The sequence below is a fragment of the Colletotrichum fioriniae genome, assembly GCF_027942845.1.
Source record: "Colletotrichum fioriniae strain IMI 355084 chromosome Unknown scaffold_2, whole genome shotgun sequence".
Lineage (NCBI taxonomy): Eukaryota > Fungi > Ascomycota > Sordariomycetes > Glomerellales > Glomerellaceae > Colletotrichum > Colletotrichum fioriniae.
This window is the reverse complement of record NW_027076838.1, coordinates 2,092,287-2,114,926: the sequence shown is the minus strand read 5'-3', so window position 1 is coordinate 2,114,926 and position 22,640 is coordinate 2,092,287. Positions and strand designations below refer to the sequence as shown.

At 53.7% G+C, this 22,640-nt stretch overlaps 6 protein-coding genes across 6 annotated transcripts; 2 read left to right on the top strand and 4 right to left on the bottom strand.

Annotated features, from left to right (window-relative positions):
- Positions 1-1,411: 1,411 nt before the first annotated feature.
- On the bottom strand, positions 1,412-3,013 carry N0V96_002388 (uncharacterized protein; the record flags this gene model as incomplete). Its single annotated transcript, XM_053187573.2, has 2 exons — positions 1,412-2,778; positions 2,845-3,013. 2 exons carry the CDS (start codon positions 3,011-3,013, stop codon positions 1,412-1,414), a joined length of 1,536 nt encoding a protein of 511 aa, XP_053055077.1.
- A 522-nt stretch (positions 3,014-3,535) lies between these two features.
- On the top strand, positions 3,536-4,664 carry ATP10 (Mitochondrial ATPase complex subunit atp10; the record flags this gene model as incomplete). Its single annotated transcript, XM_053187574.2, has 2 exons — positions 3,536-3,915; positions 3,992-4,664. 2 exons carry the CDS (start codon positions 3,536-3,538, stop codon positions 4,662-4,664), a joined length of 1,053 nt encoding a protein of 350 aa, XP_053055078.2.
- A 274-nt stretch (positions 4,665-4,938) lies between these two features.
- Positions 4,939-5,773, bottom strand: GOS1 (protein transport protein gos1; the record flags this gene model as incomplete). Its single annotated transcript, XM_053187575.2, has 3 exons — positions 4,939-5,442; positions 5,532-5,645; positions 5,705-5,773. 3 exons carry the CDS (start codon positions 5,771-5,773, stop codon positions 4,939-4,941), a joined length of 687 nt encoding a protein of 228 aa, XP_053055079.1.
- Positions 5,774-6,793: 1,020 nt separating this feature from the next.
- rpl35 (60S ribosomal protein uL29) lies at positions 6,794-7,301 on the top strand (the record flags this gene model as incomplete). The annotated part of the gene is made up of 2 exons (XM_053187576.2): positions 6,794-6,942; positions 7,046-7,301. The coding sequence occupies 2 exons, from the start codon at positions 6,794-6,796 to the stop codon at positions 7,299-7,301; spliced, it is 405 nt and encodes a 134-aa protein (XP_053055080.1).
- An 8,077-nt stretch (positions 7,302-15,378) lies between these two features.
- Positions 15,379-17,281, bottom strand: ADE17 (bifunctional phosphoribosylaminoimidazolecarboxamide formyltransferase/IMP cyclohydrolase; the record flags this gene model as incomplete). Its single annotated transcript, XM_053187577.2, has 3 exons — positions 15,379-15,534; positions 15,586-17,068; positions 17,136-17,281. 3 exons carry the CDS (start codon positions 17,279-17,281, stop codon positions 15,379-15,381), a joined length of 1,785 nt encoding a protein of 594 aa, XP_053055081.2.
- Positions 17,282-19,445: 2,164 nt separating this feature from the next.
- PRP5 (pre-mRNA processing RNA-helicase) lies at positions 19,446-22,640 on the bottom strand (the record flags this gene model as incomplete). Its single annotated transcript, XM_065756512.1, has 1 exon — positions 19,446-22,640. One exon carries the CDS (start codon positions 22,638-22,640, stop codon positions 19,446-19,448), a length of 3,195 nt encoding a protein of 1,064 aa, XP_065614881.1.

Below are 22,640 nucleotides of genomic sequence, written 5' to 3'. Positions count from 1 at the left end.
CTTTTTTGGCTGCTTCTTTTTTGGCAAATTATCCCACGGGATATTGGAGTTCCGGGCATAGAAGTGAGCGTTTACTTTTGGATATTCATGGCGTCAGCATTGGGATCTGGTCTACAAAACCGCTGGCTTTGACAAGTCAGCCTGCATGCAATGTACGGAGATGAAGGGGTGTCACGAGGATCTGCGCCACGAATGGCATCCTCTGCGTAGCCCAATCAGCTGGGTGGAATTATGCAACAGCGAGGGAGGAGGGACAATACATGGCAACCCGATATATCAAGGCCTGGTAGGTTTAATGGGCTGGCCGTGGAGGCGACAACGGCGACGATGAGCCGGTTTGGCGCTTGTTTCCTCACTCCATGCAGGGGTTTGCAAACAGAGAATTCTCAATGGTCAGGCTTTGGCCGGGTAGATTGTTGCGTTTTCTATCACTTGCAACTTCTCTTAGTTCAGTAATATACAATATTATAACTGACGAAATATGACTACTACTACTACCATCTTGCATCTTCCCTTTCAGCGTGCCCAATCTGCCCCTCCTTTCCTTCCTCCCCTTCTGTGGTGTACTTATGCGCAAACCCTTGCTGCTACGTGAAGTGGTGGGCAACCCACCGGATCGAGGCACTTGCATTGCTACGGAGCATAATCGTTCACGTTTGCCGTTCAGGCATTCTTCAGCATTGGCTGGCGTCAACTCGGTGAGGATGTGGAGAAGCGTTCGTCGGTCGTCACTGGGCCGTCACATATGTCCTAGCCTACACCGAGGAGAGGGGGGCCTCTAGGCTTTGGGGATGGGGATGGGGATGTTGGCTCCCTGTGGGGCAAGCGCTTGGTTTGATGTAAGGCATCGATATCACAGCCTTCAACGCGCAAACGGATACATACGGTCGTACGTACTTAGGTACACTGCCTTATTTGGTGTTGGGTTGCACACGATACAGGAAATGCTTGTCAGACATGCGTCGGGCAGCAGCCCAATCTTACAGATTTGATGACGATCTGGCTTTTGTTTGAACTGTTGGATTTGAAATTTTCCCGCAAGCCATTTTGGCCCCTTGATGGTGTTTGCAAAGTAGGTAGTTGGTAACACCCACCGCTAGAGACCCCTGCTCACCCTCACTTCATATCTACAAACCATTTAGACGTCTAATTGTCAAGAATCTTGTAAGTCATCCATCCAGCCCTCCGCTCGCCGACCCACACTAGCAACCCCAGGCCTCTGGCTCCGCATCACGCGGCGACAGAACGGCGTCATCCATAAGGCGCCTTCTTGAGGGTTACCTTTTACTCTCTCGCCATCCGTCTTGGGGGTGGTGGGTGGCCCCCGGAGTCACAAGGTAGATACAACACACGCGCGCTTACTCCCTTCCCCCGATATTCCTTCCAGAACAAGTTTTCTCCCGCGTGCTACTCACCTCAGATGCATGACCATGACGTCGGGCTCCTCCACAACCCGCCGCACCACCTCCGCGGCCCGGGCCATGGTCGCGCCGTCCACCACACGGTGGTCAGCGCTCCAGCTGAAGTTGGTAACGTGCTTCCTCACCACCCTGTCCGAGTCCTCACCCTCGAACGCCGGCACGGCGCGCATGCGACCGATGCCGAGGATCGCGACCTCCTTGTCGACGATGACGGGCGATAGGTAGGTGCCGCCAATGTTGCCAATATTGGAGACGGTGATGGTCCCGCCCTTGAGGTCCGCCGGCGCGAGCTTGCCCGCGAGGGCCGCCTTTTGCAGACGCGTTAGCTCCGAGGCGATGGAGAGGATGTTGAGGGAGCCGACGTCGCGGATTACAGGCACCAGGAGGCCGGCGGGGGTATCCATTGCTACGCCGATGTTGTGTTGGCTGCGCATGACGAGTGACGGCTTCGACGACGGCGAGGAAGAAGGGTCGAGATCGACGCGCGCGTTGAGAATGGGGTATTGGTAGAGCGCCATGGAGACGGCTTTGATGATGAAGGGGAGGTAGGAGAGCTTCGCGACGCCAGTCTCGCCGCCGCCCACCTCGGGGGATGTCGCGAGGACGCGGTTGAGGCGGGTGCGCAGCTGGACGAGGCTGGAAAAGTCGATCTCGTCGGCGTAGAGGAAGTGGGGGATTGCGAGGGAGCGGGTCATGGACTTGAACATTTGCTGTTGGGTATTTGTGAGCGGGACCCGGGTTTCGAGTTGTGCGGCGCCGGAAGGCGGGGCCGCGGCGGCCGGGGATGGAGTCGTTGCCCCCGCCGGCCTGTCACCGGCGTCGCGGTGCTTCACAAAGTTCTGTACGTCCTCTTTCAGAACCCTCCCGTCTCTTCCTGTGCCGTTGATCTCGGCAATATCTACGTTCAGGCTCTTGGTCAGATGCCGCACCGCCGGTGTAGCAAGCGAGGCATGGGTGCCCTTTGGCCGTGGGGTATCTTCAGCACTGGCCGCATCCTGAGATGCCGCTCTCGATTCTCGTCTTGTTTGGTCCTGTGTCTTATCTTCCTGTTGTGAATTGGGCAGTACAGGAGGTTCCGGCGACTTTTGGGAGGGTTTCTCCTGTGCCGCTTCCGCTGGGGCTGTCAGCGCATCCAGGTCCTCCTTCTTAGCCCCGCCCTGGATGTCGATGTCGACAAATGGTTTGCCGACCTTGGCCATGTCGCCGGCATCGTAGTGCAGCTTCTTTACGACACCCGAGAAACGACTGGTGATCTCCACAGACGCCTTATCGCTCTGAACCTCGCACAGCGGGGAGAACTCCTCGACTCGGGCGCCGGGCTCGACGAACCATTGTATGATTTCGCACTCCACGATGCCTATGTAAATCGGGACTGTTAGACATGTCTCTGTGGAATAAGGAGTAGAAATAAGAGACTTCTAACCTTCGCCAATGTCCGCCAGCAAGACAGGCTTCACAACCTGTAGGTGCCGTGTGTCGTGGAACTGTCTGGAGGGGTAGACGCCGGAAGCTCTTGCCGCGGCCAGGCGAGCCATGCTCTTTGAGACGTGCCATTGCGTCCGGACGGCGCGCGATCCTCTTTGAAGAAACATTTTGTTTTGTTTTTTGAATAGTTAAGAGGATAAGAAACCAATTCCCAACTTCTAATTTCTTTTCTAAAAGAGAGAGGAGAAAAAAGGGAAGGTACTCCCCAAGGAATGTGCGAACGCACTTGCAGGAGGATTGAACCGCTCGGCGACGGCATTGTCCTTTCCCCAAACACTCGGCTATTCACGGTGTTCGGCCAGTGAAGGTCGATTGAGTCCCCCATGACACAATGTGAAATGCCCCTCGGGGAAGCTGCAGGGTGGCCCGAGACCCGCTGCGTCGGTTCAGTGCGCTTGGCTCTTTCCCCCTCGTCTCCGCATTGAAGCGTCGCTAATCCACTCTGTTATCGCTCGCGGCTCAAGGGCCTTAGGCTTTTGTAATATTGTGGCTGGAGACTTGTGGCGCCAGCTTCGTGGGATGCCGGAATAATGTGGCGCGAATTTTTTGATGTTCAACAAGGCATGGATTGACCAGACCTCGACAGAACTTGAGAGTCGAAGCCAACTATACCAAAACAACCAGCCGCAATGGTTCCAACCACACCGTTACGGACAATGGCCCTGTCCATGGGGGCCTCTAGAAGGACCATGATCTCTTGCACAGTCTGCGCATGGCGACGGCACCTTAGCACCTCCCGACCTTACCTGGCTGGCAAGCTCCCGACCCCGGCGCCCGGCGCCGCCCCCGTCGAAGCTCCGAAGCCCGACCTTCCCGGATCTGCCATTCATGCCCCAAGAGCATACGGCAAGAAGATCAACAACTTCACGCCGCAGCCTCTGCCGCGCCCCATCGGCATGGCGCACCCGCCTCACCCAGAGGACAACTCTGGCGTGGATAGGAGGTCGCTGAAAGAACGGAGGGACGACTTTGTCGACTACGACAAACATCTTGTGCGTCGTAAAGAGCTGTGAGTCCCTTAGTGATAATGCCCCAAAGGATCACTCAAGACCAAATGGCTGATTGGTATATCCCTCCTTACGCAGTAAGGAAAAGATGGCACGCCCCTACTTCCGCGACTGGCGTAACATGCAATTCCACGAGGGCAAATCCTTCATCGCGCCCCCTCTACCCTTCAAGGCCGACATGTCCCTCTTCTTCCCCAACTTCGTCGGCGACACCCTCGCCAAGAACGCAAACAACCCCCGCGACACGACGCGGACGCTGCTCGACAAGGTCTCCGTCGTCGCCGTCTACAGCAGCCAGTGGGCCGACGACCAGGCAAAGACCTTCATCTCCCCCGAGGCCAACCCCGCGCTGCACGAGCTCCTGGCCAAGACGCCCGTCAAGACGCAGGTTCTCCAGCTCAATATTGAGGACAACAAGTTCAAGGCGTGGATCGTAAAGATGTTCATGGGCAATCTGCGCAAACAGATCCCTGAGCACAACTGGGGAAAGTACTTCTTGGTACCCCGCGGCATCACAAACGAGATTAGCGAGTCTATTGGATATCTCAACAGCAAAGTAGGTTATGTCTATCTGGTGGACAACCTGTGTAGGATAAGATGGGCTGCCAGTGGTCCTAGTCACCCCGATGAGAGAGACAGCTTGGTGAAGAGCATGAAGCTAGTCCTTCACGAGTGGAATAAGAACGAAAAGGCAGCACTTGAGGCTGCCCAGGTGAAGGACGCAGCGAGGGGAAAGAGGGAAGTATCCTGATAAAGAGGACGATAGCTTTTTCTCAGGTGGCTTGGAAAAGCCAACCTTGTAGCCAGGCCATGTAACCTGACTTTTGCTTACAGATATTCGTGTTCTTATAGTGTACAATATGCACCAAAGATACCCCCTATCCGATAAAAAGAAAAGTAAAAAAGGATTCCAATAACGCCTCCGCATTTCCCTTATGCCAATAATTTCCCAGTCGTAACGGCTTTGTTGAACACATAACAAACACACGAGGGACGTCATTTCAGCCATGCCAGGTCTCCGCTTATTACAAGAACCACCAGAACATCAGGAAGCAAAACGCAATGAATGCGCCCATTATGATGCCGTCTCTGCGCTTCTTGGCTGAGATGCGGCTAATTAGACTGTTCAACCCCGGCACCTGGCTGGCGGCCATGGTGATACGACGGTTGATGCTGGCGAGTGTCTCGCGCTGGATGTTGAAGCTGTCCTGGACAGCGTAGGCCTGGGACAAGACGCTATCGGCCATATTGTGACTGTTATCGATACGGCTGCGCTCAGCGAGCATGTACTCGGCTTCGGCGTTTTCGGGGTTATTGGCACGGTATTCGTCAATGTCGGAGCGAACATTCGTAAGAAGGTGAGCGCGATCGCGAGCCTCGGAAATGGTTTTGCGTAAGCGCACGAGATCGCGCTTATGTTCGGCGAGCTTCTCGCGGAGAAGGGCGAGGTTGTTCTGTTTCAGAGCGGAAGAGGTAAGAGTTGCTTCCGAGTCGAGGAGGCGGGACAATTGTGAAATGACGTTCTCGCGCTGATGGGTTGGCAGCCATGTTAGTACGGACGTTCGAGGCAGCGAAAGAGGTGAGAACCGAAGTCCTTCGGACGAGGGCTTGAGCGTACCTTTTCGAGAAGATCTTGAAGCTTCGCTTCTGTGGTCCTTTCTTCTTCTGTGGGCTTTGCCGGGATGTCGGATACCGTCGAGAACTGAGAGTAGGTGTGGAATAGCGTCTCTGTCTGTGGAGGCCGGATGTCAGGGAAGCCTGGATGACGTTCTGAGCGGAGGAGATCCGTACCTGTGTTTCCAGACTTCGTGCCTGTTGCCGCAGCTGGGCCCAGCCCGTGTTTCCTGTAGCCGCAGCCATAGCACCTCGATGTTAGTTGTGAATGGCTTGGTGGTTGCTGTACGTGGGTAGACCTTCGACGTCGAGATGTTGTCTTTCGATGGACTCTGGCATGTCTGCGTGTCTGGGACTGTCGGCAGGGACCAGATGCAGCAGGGGAGGAGCTCGGCGTCACATGGACCGTGCACATTGAATGATTATGTAAGTGCCGAAAGTGTTGCACCAGAAATGCAGGTGCGGGTAGAGTCGCATTAGAGTATGGAGCATCGAAGATTTGCTCATGATGTGCTAGAACGCCGTGAAAGAACTCGCTTGTGCAAGGAATTATTACTTGGGCATTCCATCTGTCTCATTAGAGACTTGGCTTGTTGACACAAAGTCCTCTGACGAGGGACAAATGGCATGAAACTGAAATTAAGCCTATAATATCTTTGTGCCCAAAGGCAAAAGAGCCAATTGATGAGATTCGAAATATTTGCCCAATATCGTCAGATTTCCTAGATGTTTCCAAAGATTTGAGACACAGTGGTTGCAACTACATGTCGATGCCATTGATATCTCGCTCAATAAAGCTATCTTGGCTTGAGGACGACCAGCCCCGGTGACAGACTGTGGCTGGAGTTGCTGTGGCGCAGTTCATGACCAGCGACTTCGAAACCCCAAGGCCCACATGCACCCAATCACAGCAGGCCCCGCGCCGGGTCCCGAATTTTTGCGCACAAACTAGGGCAACAGCTTTTTGCCAAACTTTCAAATTTACGATCGATCACCTCAGCCTCTCTCACGACGTGTCGATACTAACCCAGATATCCAGCGCCACCCCCCATATCAGTCAAGATGGTGAGTGAACCCCTTTTGCTCTCCCTGATGGAATTCGCGATCCTCGAATAGCCCGACGCAAGTTTTCCGCCGAATCCTCGACACCCCGCGCCCGAATTACCCCCTTCCCGACGAAGAAAGCGAACACCAGAGGCGGCAGGATCTGCTTGCAAGGAGCCACATAGGAGAAAAGAGAACCCGTTTCGCTGACGAGAATTCATCATGTCCCAGTCGTCCGGAAAGGTCAAGGCCGTCGCCCTTTGGAGCAAGAACAAGGATGATTTGACCAAGCAACTTGGTGAGCTCAAGACCGAGCTCGGTCAGCTCCGCATCCAGAAGATCGCCTCTTCCGGCAGCAAGCTGAACAAGATGTGCGTTTGATCCCCCTGTCCTGATCCCGAGTCAATTGGAGGAATCGTCGATCGAAAAAAGAGAAACCAAGAGGACTGACCGGTGAAATTTCCCGCTCCATAGCCACGACATCCGCAAGTCGATCGCTCGCGTCCTTACCGTCATCAACTCTAAGCAACGCGCCCAGCTCCGCCTGTTCTACAAGAACAAGAAGTACGCTCCCCTCGACCTCCGCGCGAAGCAGACCCGTGCCATCCGCCGGAGATTGTCCGAGAAGGAGGCCAGCGCTGTCACCGACAAGGCCAAGAAGCGCACCACCCACTTCCCCCAGCGCAAGTTCGCCGTCAAGGTCAGTAGAGTCGGAATATCTGCCATTTGAATGTAGGTTAGGGTGACATGAGAGGAGCCATTGACGAAGGCCGCATTATGAGGGGACCATCTTCAGCACTCTCTTGAGCTACCTCTCGTGTTCCCTGGCCGAAATTATGAATGGTACCCTTCTTAGGGGACGAACATTGAAACTGACTTCTTATACAGTCTGCTTAAATTTAGACCGACCGCTGCTGGGTTAGATCTGGGGATGAGGAACAATGAAAATGGTCACGGAGGCGTAACACGTTTTTGGCACACGGGGATCCCGAATTACTCGATGATGCATTGCATGGTCACGGAGGGAAATTAAGGGTTTATTTGCACTTTTATCATTTCTCCCCCCAGTGCTGCAAAACACGAAATGGATTTCTCTCAAGACGGGTCAAAACATTGGTCAAGCGAAAAACGAAAAAGGATGGGCTCACAAGAATCCCCCTCTCTTGTTCTTTCCCACCCCTCCTTTCTTGCGTGGTGGGAGGGAGAGGATTCCCTCGGGTGTGTGTGGTGTGAGGTAGCATAGAGCTACCAAAATGATGGGGCCCAAAGATGTCCCGACTTCAAAAGTTTGCTCTTTTTTTCCTTCAATTGTGATGGGTCCTCATGCATTGATTCAGGACGTTATGTGATGATTACCACTGCTCGAGAGAAGTAAGCAGGTACAGGCCAGACGATTTCCATGCTCAGGCTTATAGCCCCCTCTCAGTCAACATTGTCTACTGCCTATAGTCTATGTCCATTTATGTCGACGCCTCAGACTTGATCTCAAGTTGCATTACTACCCTCCCCCAATATTGACTGCTTAATATCTGGAAACATGTCTACCTTGCAAGATTGGCGTCTATATGGCATAATGTTGATTTGGTAGGTAGATGACATACGCCAATCCGAGAGCCTCCGCCACACTTCATCGCCCTCGAGACTGGCCTCTGAAGCTCAAGGTTACCTTCACAAATTACAGCAAAGAAGACCAGGATACATTGCCTCGTAGAACCATACTTTTGTTTAGAAGATGAATAAATCTACGCAATGATATGACTTAAGTCGGTGGTGAGTGATCATGCCCTCTCCGTCACAACAGGCACACCTTTATTTCCTTCTCGTCGATGGCGATATCGGTCAGAGTCTTCTCACCATCAACTACCACTGGCATGATTTCAATGGATGAAATGCGCTCTTTTCTTAGCAGACCAGATTGGGGCCAGATAGAGACTGCCGTACTTGGTGTCGGGTTTGCGCGCTCTGTTATTCACAGCTTACACCAGTTTTTCTTCCCAGATCTCGCTATTTTCCTTGTGAAGCCCCTCCGCGGACAATCAAAAGAATCGGACCTCACAATGAGGCAAACTGGGCGGTAGATAGCATCCCACCAGCACATTTTATGCCCATATTTTCGTGTCGAGAATGAGAAAGTAGGAACATGACAACCGGGAACTTAGGCCCCATACAACGCGCAGTGCAATAGAATCAAATCGACTATATGACACACTTGACAACGCCGTGTTTGAGGAGCACAACGGAGGCACTCTTGAAGCTCACCCTGAGTTCACTTATCAGGCATAGGAAAACTCTGCAAAGTCTTTGCTTGTTTTTAACGCCCTTGCAACTGAAGAGAGAGACGACCACGACGCTGGAGGTAAACCACTCATAGTGGCTGGGTTATGGGGTTGTGTAGTGTTCGACGCCGTCTTCTGGCGACATCACTCAAAGCTTCTTCCAACGCTCTACCCTCGGGGCCTCATTGCTTTCGTATGAGTGGGGCGGGTCTGGACACCAGGACACAGCACTCGGTCACGAAAGATGGAGTTCGCAATCTTGTCAGTGGTGCGAGTTTCTTGGAATAATTTCAATGCTGTTCTATTTGGTCTTGCCCAGTGAGGAACAGACCTCGAACTCACGTTGCGTTCGAGTCTGTCCACCCGTAAGGTAGGCAGCAGCTCTCGTCAGCGAGGCACATCAAGTCCAAAGACATCCTGAACTCCAAGGCCTCTCTACGATCAACACGAACACGAACGCTGGAATAGGACCAATTTGCTATTCCACGGCGTTTTAGTTTTCGTCACCTCTTCACTCAGGTCCCGCTAAATCGCCACCGAATTCCCCAAGTATCACGAGCGACGCCCGCAGCCGAGTCCAGAGCATCATTGCCAAGAAAAGAACAAGATCCTCCTCGTAACCAGGCCCCTCAATAAGGCATATTCATCGCATACGATTCTTCCCCTCTCACGAAGCCACAATGCAGAATCTCGCCGAAGCATCGCCAGGACATGAGGCGGGAGGGGAGAGAAAAAGGGGGTAGAACGGGGGAGGGTGCAGAAGGATGAGTTTACCAACTTCACGCCCCTCAAGGTACATCAAGTCCCTCATTCGAGAGTTCATCGCGTCGGGTATGTCCCCTTTACGACTCCCCCTCACCTGACAGAACGCCTCCAAACTTACATCTGCCGTGGCTCCTCTCTCTGGGGCCTCTCACACGAGAGATACCGTTCACAAGAGGAACCACATCCCCCCTTACTCGTGATGATTGCCTCAGAACGTCCTCGCGGTTCGCCAGACATGGGATTCGTCGCCAAAGTCTCCAACTCCTGGCTGCCTCGTCAGTACGGCGAATGAAGGCGCGAAGGGGGAATCGAAGCTTGCTCATGGTCCATCATTCGTCCCGACGCGCGCAGCTATGTAATCCGGTCCTAATCATGCCATATGACTTTCCCATCACCTCACTGTCATATTTGCTACCGTGTGGTATTTAATTACAAGTTGAAGTGATGACGAAGCTGGCAAACCTACATCCACCACGTAAACAGATTCTTACCATCTCCAGCTCGTATCCACCAACGCCAAGGGAGCACAGAACAGGGACAAAACCGGCACAAAAACCCACGCAAGGAAGCACAGCAACATTGCCCTGTTGCCTTGCGTGGCAATCGTGGTTATGTCATTTGCGTGTTAGTAACGCTCCACAAGGCTTATTTCCCTCCATAGGTCTCACGTGCCCCCGAGCATAGAGAGTTGACAACATGACCTGTTGTCACCTACTCACATACTCTTGTCGCAAACCCGGTTTCCGGGGTTGGGCAGGCCTACAGGGTGCGTAAATCCTACCGAGACAGAACGCAGATAGCCATCACCGGGATCTCAGCGACAGGTCCTTCTTGGAATCCCATGCCAAAACTGGGAAACCCCTTTACCTTCGGAATACGTGCCTCCGGAAGAATCATCTGCGGGTTGAGGCAGATCTCTCATTCAGTTACAATAGTGAACTCTGGACCGAGTGCGAGCACACCCAAGTCTGCTAGCTTGGAGTCCGGAAAAGAGACTACTAAAAAGCCATGAAGAACACCCTCAATATGTTTCATGAATTAAGCATTATTCATACGGTATTACTGAAAGTACTGTATTGCTACAATACTAATTCTGTCCCTAGTCGTACCTACCGTTAATTCATCATATGGAGAAAAAATGAAAATGTTTTCCCCGAGCCCACGAAAACCAGAGTAAGTCCATGCCCCTTGGACTTTTTGCCGCCGCCTTGAACACCAAAGCCTGTTATACCGTCCTGACCTGATCCATCTCTCCATGTAAACGCCAGTCCGGAATCTTGGAGCCTGTAAGGGTATTTCATGAGACGTCGACAAAGAAAAAAGCCATCCGTAGTGTGAAAATGCCTCCCCATGAACCACAAAAACTACTAGTGAAGTGATCAACCTTGTTCAAGTCGATCACTTACTGTTTCTTCGATCCTTTGCCTTTGTAACTCGACCACCCTGTATCTTCTTGATAGACGGAGTAGGATGATCAGCTTTAGGAGCAACCGCGACCTTCCGATGAATCTTCTCATGTCTGCGTTTCTGGTCGAGTCTGTGAAAGTCCTTGTCACAAAAATCACATTTAAAGGCACCCTTAACGTTGTGCGTCTTTCTGTGTTTCGACAAATTGGACGATTCGCCAAACGCCTTGCCACAAACCTCGCACTTTAGTGGCTTTTCGCCTGTGTGAGTTCTCGAGTGCATTGCTAGAAGACAGTTAGGAATTTTTTGGACCCAAGGATATTGGTATCACTCACTCAGTGCACTCTGCTGCTTGAACGATGCTGTGCAACCGGGAAACTTGCAGCTCCAAGGCTTTTCTCCAGTATGAATCCTCATGTGCTGCGCAAGAGACTGCTTGGCAGACAACGGAGTATTACATATGGTACACTTGACGGGTTTGACTAGACGCATTATCAGCATACTTCTTGATTAAAGATGATGGGGTAGTGACTTACAGCCGGTGTGTGTCTGCAGGTGACGTTCAAGCTTGCTCTTTTGCGTGAAATGCCCTTCACGCGCACATCCCTCCCAGCAGCATTTGTATCCTGCATCTGTCTTACCAAGGTTGACGATGTGTCTCTCCTTGCAATGCATCTGCAGAGCGTCATCGTTCGAGTAGCTCATACCGCAAATCTGGCCGGCGATTACCCATTGACAAGTGAACACTTCAGCTCCGGGCTTATCCGGGCTGGGCTGAGTTTGCGCAGTGGCTGGAGACGGTTGCGGGGATGAAGACGCCTGGAGCCCTGACAGAGGAGAGGTGGTAGACTCCTTGTCTCGGGCAGCATGGGCCGGGTCAAGAAGACCTTCTGGTGGCAGCGGAAGGTAATGAGACTGACGATTCGGCGCCATTAGAGACGTGTAAGAGTGTTGTGTTGCATGGGAATAGTTGGGATGCTCTCCTTCTGGCGCAACATGTTGTTCTTGAAAATGGCTAGCCCAGTCCTCAATGCCGTTGAGCTCAGCACCGCAAGGTACAAATCCTGAGCTTGGGTCGGGAATGCAAAAGGAGAAATCAAGGTCACCTTGATGAGCATGCGCTTGGTGAGGCAGCGGGCACCTGGTCGGCAAATTCCGGTTCTGTGTCAGGCAAGGCCGTATACAGGTTGTCTGATCGTGCGCATGCTCGTTAAGATGCAAGCCAAGTGCCATCCATCCTATGGGCTCAGGCATGCTAGGGTCCGGAAAGTCGACTAGAGACGCGAGGTCAGTCTGAAAGGGGTCAGGATTATTCTGAAAAGAGTTGTCCATGTTCATCGAATGAGCCATCGACATGCTCATCCCACCGGTGTGGAAATGGTTTGGGGTTGCTGCTGGAATTCCTCCATTTTGATAGGAGCTTTGGGTTGCGAAATATTGAGAAGATATCGAAGACATCGAAGACATCGACGGAGCCAGCATGCCATCCTGACTGAAGGTATCCCCAATGGACGCCAACACATCGGCAGCAGCTTTGTCCTTATCAGAGATTATGTCGTTGGCTGGACACTCTGCATCTGTACATTGCGCAGCAGCTTCGTCGCAGTCGTCATCGTCGCAAGCTTGAGCGCACTCTGCATCGGTGCAGATATCACCAGCTTCACTAGCGCCACACTCGCTAACACATCGATTGCAGTCCAAACTGCTGCAAGCCGCGGAGGTGCTATCATCCTCGACCTGAGGGCTCGAGTTGGGGGTCGAGACGCCAAAGCCCATGGCCCCCGTTGGTGACATGATAGCGTTCGAGCCGAAGCCCAAGGGCATTTGGCCTCTGGGATCGAAGTAGTTGGGTAGTGTAGGCATCGTGGATAGGCTGTGGTGTCTTCGGGCATGCATCGGCATGGTATTCAGGGTGAGAGGGTGGTTGTGGTTGGGTACTGGGTGATGCTGGTTGTTGCTATCCGGACCTCTGCAGGCAATATGGTCGAAGTTCAAATCCATACAGGACTCATCGTGCGATACTGGCAAAGTTACGCCACCGGTAAAATGGTCGTTAAGATGTTCCACATCTAACGGGTCGAGAAAGAAACCGGAGCCGTGGCCACCGAAGGACGGTAAGCCATCGTGCTGGCCGTCCATAACTCTGAGGTGATGATGTTGAGGATCTCTGAATCTTCCATGCGGCTCGGGAGAGGTTCCACGGAGACTGTCGATCGACCGGCGGCTTGGGCCACGGGAGGTCGGAGGGTTATTGGAGAAGGTGGGAAGAAAAGAGCCGCAAAACTGAGACCCTGGGGACGGAGAATTCCTCCAGGTGTCAGAGTCGGGGAGGGTAGATGTAGTAGTAACGGGATAACGTTGTGGAGGAAGGTCCAGTAATGAATGCCCTGACGAAACAGAAACAAGACTTGGGTAGAAGGGTAATATGAAAGTGGGATGAAAGCTTCAAGGTTGGCACGAAGCGAGGCGAGGCGTGACCAGGCGAGTCAAACCGTTGACAAGGCTTGAGGGGCAAGAAGTCGAGAATTGAAGAATTGGATTGGACTGGGCACCACTGATTCCTCTTCACAGGTCTCCCAGGGACCAAGGGCAACCCGCAACAGTAGGAACTTCCTACCCACGTTGTGGGAAGGCGGTGTTGCAGGCGCGCGATGAGCAGGTGCGGTGCGGCGTGAGAACCTTGATGGCCTCTGGCGCGAAAATGCGGCCTCTCTGGCTGGTGACAGAGGGGCTAACCTGCCAGCGTAACACCAGAACCCCTGTCATTGCTGTCAATCACCTTGCGAAATATGCGCTTAATGATTTAATAGGACATACCTGTCGGTATAATTGAGGAGCGATGGTTGTTGCGCCGGGTTTTTTTCTTTCCTTTTTGGTTCTGTTCGCGATATTGCACTGCAAATTTGACTCAAGTCTCTTGAGAATGAGTCTTTGCCGTGTCTGTTCCTCACTTCCAACCGCCCCAAGGTGCCGACTACCGCTGCCTTATTATACTCGTCAAGGTCGACTGGAGAAGAAGCCTCAAAACCTTAAAGCCAAAGGAAAAATTGAGAGGGCCGCCGAGATGAGGCCCTTTCTCCGGTCCTCATGCCCTCGCCCGTGTGTCTCTCGAGAGAACTGGCGGGCCCGACTCCAAAGAGACTTCGTCACTTGGCTCTGAGAGGCTGACCACAGGGGTGTGAGTGCCACAAGGGGAGGTTTCTGTAATCACTGGCCCGTGGTTGGTACCTGCCCCACCATGTGCCCTTTCTCAGCACATGAGCAGCTTCCCATTGGTCCGGACTCTCTTCCCAGGGTCTGCGTATGTAAGCAGCTTCCAATATCAAATTGCGTGCGTGCTCGTTTGTTTGCAAAGACAATACTTATCTCTGAGAATAATACACAGTACCTACCTAGTTTACGCTTGTGGTCAGTGCGCCAGGAACCGTCCTTTGCCAACTGCGAGGGGAGGCGTTCAAGAGGCAGCAGACCAGCTGACGGGTAAGCAAGAGACAAGGCAGCATCCGTCAATAGTTCATCCGACTTTGGAACAATGGCAAGCCACTCGGCTGTCAGACACACGGAACAATGACGCGCAATAAAGTTCCAAGGACGACGCCATTGCATGTTTTCACTTCAGAAACTCCACGATGCCGCCTCAACACCAAACTCAACTTCTCGAAATGCTCCAAGTGGCGTCCGGGTATAGTAGCCAGCCTTTAGGAGCGGTAGATGTCAGCCACATGTGAGGGGAACGCCATTATAGAGCTGCATGTCTTCGTATGCATATCTTCGTATTGCCTTTGCAAATAGACTTCCGTCTAAAGTCGCCTTGCCATTGATTGCCAAACCACGTTCGCGTCTACGAGCCTACTTTAGATCCCGCGTCGGGAGCTATTGCGAGATCGACAATTCGCGCATCTGAAATTAGATATCATCGGCTTCGTGATCAAAGAAGAAAACTCTAAATCGTACGCCTGAAGCCGCAGGTTCTGGACAGCACGTGAACACACCTTTCTCGTCTCATAATGGCTTTTATTTCCATGCAGCCACCGATTTCAGGCTCCGCTAAACTAAACTCCTTCAAAGTCCATCCCATTTTACTCCGGATATATGTTGAATATCACAGTCATCTGACAAAAGAGGCCCAACGTTTTTTGTGATCTGTGCTTAGCAAAAGGTATCTGCCACCTCACATGGCCAGCCGACATGCCGCCTAACGTGCCGCTCGCATGCTGCTCGCATTCAGGTGCGGAGGCTGTTGGGTCGCCAGCTATCATCATCATTTGTAACTTTTATTCCCCCTTCAGGACCAAAATCCGTCCATTCTCATGCCCAAGTTGAATCCCACAACACCGATTTGGTATAAATAACAGACGCTTAATGATGGAAGAGGCGGACATTCTGCTCAACAAACGTAATGCCAAGCTTCTCCGCAGTCTCGAAGACAGCGCCGTCATTCTGGCTGCCTCCGGGAGCTGCGATGTACTTGACGCCGGATCGAGATGCGCGGAAGACGTTGTCGACGAAGGGGAACTGGTTCTTGTCAGAAGGTTTTCACTCAAGGCAGGCACGAACTTTACTCACGAAAGCATCGCTTGACACAGCGACATTGGTCAGCTTGCCAAGCCACTCTTCTCTCTCCGCATCAGTGAATGCGGGCGGCACCTCCTCGAAGACAGCCTCGAACATCTCACGCTCCGCACCGGACTTGGGGAGCTCGCCACTGACCAACAGATCGATGGCGTTGCTCTTGTCGGGGCGCTTGGTGCCCTTCTTCCACTTGATGCCCAGAACACGGGGGTGGAAACGAAGCCACCAGTTGTCTGCCTTGTCGCCAGCGAGGCGCGTGCAGTGGATTCTGGACTGCTGACCAGCGCCAAGGCCAATGACCTGCCCGTTGTAGGCGTAGCAGACGGAGTTACTCTGAGTGTACTTCAGGGCAATAGTGGCGACTGTCAGATCTCGGAGGGCGGACTCGGAGAGGGGTCCAGACTCCTTGGGAGTGATGATTCTGTTGAATGACTTGGGCGCAATCTCGATATCGTTGCGGCCCTGCTGCAAAGTGACTCCGTAGACGGTCCGGGTCTCGGTCTTGGCAGGCACGTAGTCGGGGTCGATCTGGAGGACGAGGTACTTGCCGCCCTTCTTCTTCTTCAGGAGCGCAAGGGCAGCATCCTCGAAGCCAGGGGCGATGACACCGTCAGAAACCTCCTTGGAGATGATGCTGGCAGTGGGAAGATCGACAATGTCACTCAAGGCAATCACGTCACCGAAGCTGCTCATGCGGTCGGCACCGCGAGCACGAGCGTAAGCCTGGGCAAGAGGGGAGGAGTCGATGCCCTCAATATCGTTGACAAAGTAAACCTTCTTCTCGTCGTCGGTCAGGGGAGTGCCAATGGCAGCACCGGCAGGCGAGACGTGCTTGAAGCTGGCAGCGGCGGGCTTACCCAGAGCCTGCTTAAGCTCCTTGACAAGGGGCCAGCTGTTGAGGGCGTCAAGAAGGTTGATGTAGCCGGGGGAGCCACCGAGAACCTTATAGGGGAGCTCTCCACCGCTGACGAAGGCAGCAGCAGGCTTCTGGTGGGGGTTGGCGCCATATCTCAGAGCGGAGAACTGCTTGCCGTCGGCGGCGTATTGCTTGCGGAAGAAGTCGGAAATGGCAGCATCGTAGTCGGCAGTATGCTCGAAAGCCTTGAGAGCGTAGCGGTTACGGCTTGCCTCGGTGATCTCGCCAGCCTGCAGCTCCTTGAGGAACTCGGCGTAGTCGTTGGGGTCACTGAGAATGGTAACACGGCTGTGGTTCTTGGCGGCAGCTCTGATAAGAGTGACGCCACCAATGTCGATCTCCTCGACAGCCTCGGGGACAGTGACATTGACCTTGGCAACGGTGTCCTTGAAGGGGTACAGGTTGCAAATGACATAGTCGACCTTGTTGATGTTCTGGTCGGCCAAGTCCTTCTCGTCGGACTCGAGGTTTCTTGCGAGTATTCCGGCGTGGACGGCGGGGTGCAGAGTCTTGACACGGCCGGCCAACATCTCGGGGGCCTTGGTAATGGCAGAGACGTCCCTATCAGAAAAGGCCAATTAGCTTTGGGTTGCACGCGTGTAAGTTTCGGCAAGGACTTGCAACTTACTCAACGGGGAAGCCAGACTCCCGGATCATCTTGGCCGTACCACCAGAGGCGAGAATGCGGACATTCTGCTGGTTCAGGCCCTTGGCCAGGTCCAGCAGACCAGTCTTATCGTAGACGGAAACGATAGCAATCTTCTGACCCGACATCTTTGCTTTGGTGCTCTCGCAACGACAAGTTCTTGGAGGAAGAATAATTGTTGTTCAGAGGATAGAGCAAGAAGGAGAGAAGAGGAAGGAAATAGGAAGGATCGAGGGAAGCAAAAATTTGCCTTGCGCGATGATGCCTGTGGGTAGGAGGAGAGGTTGCGCAAAATCGGCTTCCGATCAAGGAGGGGGAGGGGCAGGAAGCTACGAAACTTTTTCTTGTTGGCTACGTGATGGGTACGGCGTGATCTCATACGCGTAGGGCGGCAGGCAAAGTATTCTCCAGGTAGTTTTGCCCCACGTAGCATCGGCATCGCATCCGCTGGAGGCACGAAAAGGAAGGGGAAACGCTACGTTATGCGACGGCAGCAATGACCTCAACTCCAACCACCCGGCGGCACGAGTGGGACATTGAATAACCCAGAACTTTCAGTCGCTCAGATACCGGAGCATTGTTTCCTGCCAAACACTCACCTCTCTTGCTTCAGGTCAGAGATCAAGAAACATAATGATGAAGAAGCAAACTGTTCCATTGCGTGCTGCTCATCCCCCACCTACTGATTCAAGCTCGTCAAACCTTGTGGGAAAAAGAATTGGAGTTTCGGCCATTGGCCCGTCAACTTTTTTTTGGAGCACCCGCCTCTCTTTCGAGCCAATGAGCCCCGCCCCCGCCGCAGTCTCAAAGTGAGCACAACGGCCAGGGAGGGGAGGTACGACCTGAATGACTGTCACTGCGGTGCACTGGACGGCCCCGACAAGGGTCCATGACTGCTGATGCGCCTTAACCCCAACACCGCTAGCGTGCCCCTCGCACCGGGTGGCACAGTGCACTGTGGCAGGGCAATGGAATGGGCGGGAGGCCGTTGCTGAACCAGTGAACGTCCCGTCGCAAACCTGGGCAGTCTTGGCCTCATATCGATAGACGAGGTTACCTGACGCGGCCACGCTGATTCTCCGGCTAAAAACCAACGACCTACCTTGGACACTGCCTTACTTCCTTCCTCGTAACCTTTTTGCTCCAAAATAGCTTCACAGCCCGCAAAGGCATATATCGCAGCTACGAACTCCCAAAAACGCCGACCCAAGCGTAAAAGCGCATTGCGACAAGACCGACCGCATCGCCTCCGAACCGCACCTTCCCGGGACCCTGTTCGAACACACCTTACGTACACCCGGCCCCGAACACCTCCGTCCTCCGACCTCACCCCGTCCTCCCCCGAACGACTCCGCGCGCGCGCATACCACCACCACCACGACAATCGTAGGACCCTAGATACCGTACCGTAATCGCAAAATATCCGAAAGCACCTACAGCAACCGTGATGGGCTCTGTCTGCGGCAAGGAGAAGGGGGACAACTTCGACTCCCCGGGCCGCCCGCTTGGCACCGCCCCCCGCCCCAGCCAAAGACCGCGCCGATTCCCGCAAGAGTCGGCGGTCCGCCACGGACACTGGGCGGTGGTAGCGGCGGCGGCGGCGCATCGGGACAACAATCGTCTGCCGATGCGGCAGAAGCGCGGCGCAAAGCCGCAGAAGCAGCCGAGGTGAGTTTCCCCTGCTCCCCCTCTTCTCCTGATCCTGCGCGAATAAACCTACTAACCCCGAAAATCCTCAACAGGCTCGAGCAAAAGCCGCAAACAAGTCAACAGGGAAGCTCTCCTCGCAATTGAACGCCCAGAAGAAACAGACCCAGAGTGATTTGCTCAAGGACGCGAGCACCCAGCAGCTGAGACAGCGCGATGCCGATGCCGCTGCGGAGGCTAGGACGTACAATTAAAGCAAAGATGCGTAATAAAGGGGGGGGGATATAAAGAGAAGCGGGTTTAGCGATTTTCCTGGATGAGTTAGATAATGGATTTGGGTGGACAATGTTCGTTGATAATACCTCTTCGTTTTGGTATTTGAATCTCGGTCTGGAGTTAGTACATTGCCGGCGTCTAGGCTGATCTAAGTCACAAGTTACTTGGACTACATTTCTTCATTTTGTTTTCTTAAACTGCGCTTCGTTCTAGTGCTATTGGCCCCCTCAGCACTGCTTTAAGTTTTGTCCCACAAATTCAAGTAACATCAAGAACAGGCATCAGCACCAGCGTTATTATTGACTCCTCTGCGCCCCTGCCCTATTGCTACTATGGCATTATCTGATATACTACAATAATCCGGGCAATTTACACGACATTATAACGTCCAGACGCAGGAGCACGGCTGTCAGCCGTAGCCGCCGCAACGGTTCCCTCACTGAGAAGTCGGGTGAGCTCGGTCATAGCAGCGCCAACCACAACCTCCGTGTCACCCTCAACGAGAATGTACAGCTTCGGGTCCGCACCGGCCGGGACTTCCTTGCCAGCAGGATAAAAGGTTCCCTTTGTCGTAATCGACACACCAGTCGCCTCCAAAATCTTGGCCACGTTCGTTCTGTTCGTGACGGCCCATCTGGCCTTCTGCGGGAAGTCGTTGATCTCGAGGGTGGCGTGGTACGCACCGGCGTCGGGGCCCTTGTTGTCGATGGGCTGTCCTGAGCGAAGCTGCCCGGCCTTGCCGAGTCGCTCGTTGATATTTCTGATGGCTGCGCTGACCATGTCGAGAGGCTGTCCCGGCTTGCCTCCGGCACCGCCGGCAGCCGGTACATCCTTGCCCTTGGCCTCTTCAGGCTTGTTGGCGGCACGGGACACAACGGCTGATACCTTGGACTGAATGTCGATGACAGCAGACTTGCCCTTATCCTCGGCCTTCTCCTCCTTGACGTCGTCTTCTTCGCCCTCAGCCTTGTGAGTCTTGCGCTCACGAAGACGAGCAGCCTCACGCTCAGCATCGAGTCTGTCCAGACCCTTTCCGCCAAAGCCAGAGTTATCCTTGGCTTTGCCTGCCTTGACCTTTTCTATCCATGCTTTGCGCATCTCTTCCAGGCGCTTAGGGACAGGAACACCGCTCTGCTCTAGAGCCTTTGCGATTCCGGGGGCACAATTCTCCTGATCTTCAGAAATGTAAGTCACTGCGGTTCCAGTGTTACCTGCTCTTCCCGTTCGTCCGGATCTATGCACCATATCCTCGTGGTGAGAGGGTGGGTCATAGTTTACAACCAACTTGAGCTGCTTGACGTCCAGACCTCGAGCTGCAACGGATGTTGCGACCAGGATAGGCACGATACCGTTCTTGAAATCGGAAATTGTAGAATCACGATCCACCTGGTCTTTACCACCGTGGATTGACATGCAGGGGTATCCCTTGGTCATGAGTTCCTTGAGAAGGTCATCGGCCTTCTCCTGGCGTTCGACGAAAATTAGAGTACGGGCGTCCTCATCCTTTTCGTAAAGCTCACCAAGCAGGCCTAGGAGATGGTAGAACTTTTCGGTCTCGGGAATAACCTCGACAATCTGCGTAATGTTTGCGGGCACGATACTGCGGCCTCCTACGGTGATCTCAACTGGAGACTTGAGTACCTTCTTTGCCAAGGAATCAATGCTGCGAGGCATAGTTGCGGAAAACATGATGGTCTGCCGGTCAGGGCGGATATTGGCGAAAATTTTCATGACTTGTGGCTCGAAACCCATGTCGAACATGCGATCAGCCTCGTCGAGGACTGCGTAGGTGACGCGGCGTACATTCGTAACACGGCCCTGGTTGGCAGCCAACAGGTCAATCATGCGGCCGGGAGTGCACACGACAATTTCGGCACCGCGCTTGAGCTCGGCGATTTGATCTCTGATGGGAGCTCCACCATAGGCACAGACAGCCCGCAAACCCATTGCTTTCAAAAAGGGTTTACAATCGCGATGGATCTGGACTGCCAGCTCGCGAGTCGGCGTCATAATGAGACCAATGGGACCATCGGTGTCCCTGATGGGCGGCTGATCCATAATGTGACGGAACATAGGAAGGAGGAAGGCCATTGTTTTACCTGATCCAGTCCTGGCAACGGCGACAACATCACGCCCGGACATGAGAATGGGCAGAGATTGCATCTGAATCGGCGTAGGCTTTTCATAACCAAGACCGGCGATGACGTCCAATGTCCGCTCATTGAGACCGCACTGGGCCCATTTCTGTACCGGCTTGGGGACATTTTTGCCTGAGACTTTGATGCCGTCGAGCTCCGCGCGCAGTTCGGTGACTTCTTCTTCGCTGAGAGCGGCGAGCTCTGCTGGTTCGACCCAGAAGTCCTTGCGTATTGGCAGTAGGTCTATCTTGCTGTAGTCCACTGTGGGAATATCCTTCTTCTTGCGTTTCGCGGCCATGGCGAGAGCTGCATTGGCATTCGGGCCATCGTCTGCTTTGAAAGCGTATTCATCGTCACTGAAGTACGCCTCAGGCTCCTGGACCTTCTTCGTGGATGTACTTGCCTTGGAAACCGGCGCGGCTTTTGTATCCGACAAATCGGCCATGAAAGCGTCCAACGGATCAACATCGTCCTCTTCGGCTTCCACGACCTCCATCTTGTCGGCGACTGGAGGCTCTTCAATTGGCTCAGTAGTTTGCGTTGGCGCAGCATCTTGCATGTCGACATCTTGCTTGGACTCTTCTTGCGCCTCCTGCAGTTCTCTCTCGCGTCGTTCGTGCGCAGCGCGGGCGATTGCAGCAGCTTCTTCTTCCGTTTCGGCAAAGTTGCCACCGTCCGATTCATCGTCTTCATCTTGATCAGCGTAGGGGGTGTCATCAGCCTCGAGGGGAAGTGCGGGTAGCTTTGTGAGTTTCCTCTTCGTCCCTTCCTCCTCGTCGAGATCGAGCTTGCGCTTGTTCGCGAGCTTTTCACTATCGGCAGTCGCTTTGCTGAAACCAAAGGCACTCAGGTTTCGGTTGGCGGGAAGTGCTGAGGCTGTCATGCCGTTAACATGTGTCCCCCTCATAACTGCCCGTTGCGCAGCTGCATAGGAAGGGAGTGGTAACTTACCCTTAGTGATTGGTGCAACAGGTGCCGTGGACTTTTCGGGCCGGCCTTCTAGAGCTCCCAGTACACCGTTCGTGCCGGCGTTCTTATGAGAAGCTGCCGACTTCTTCGCAATAGCTTTAGGGTCGAACTTGCCCGCAAAAGGCACAGCTGGCGATGCGGTTCCAGACGTATTGAGCGTTGGCGCCGGAGATGCCGCCGGGGACGCGACTGCGGGAGATGCGACAGCGGGCGAGGCGACAGATGGCGAAGCGGGAGCCGGGGACGCCACGGACTTCTTGTCCATCTCCGCGAGGAGATTCCTAGTCTGACTTGGATTAACCTCATTCTCTTTATTGGCCTTGGTCTCTCTGCTCTTTTTCCAGGCCTCGAGCCTGGCAAGTCGTTCGGCCTTTTTGTCAGCTTCAGTCTGGACTGGGGCGGGCTTGGGCTTAGCAGCCTGTGATATCGAGTTAGCGATCAACGTTGAAAAGGGCAT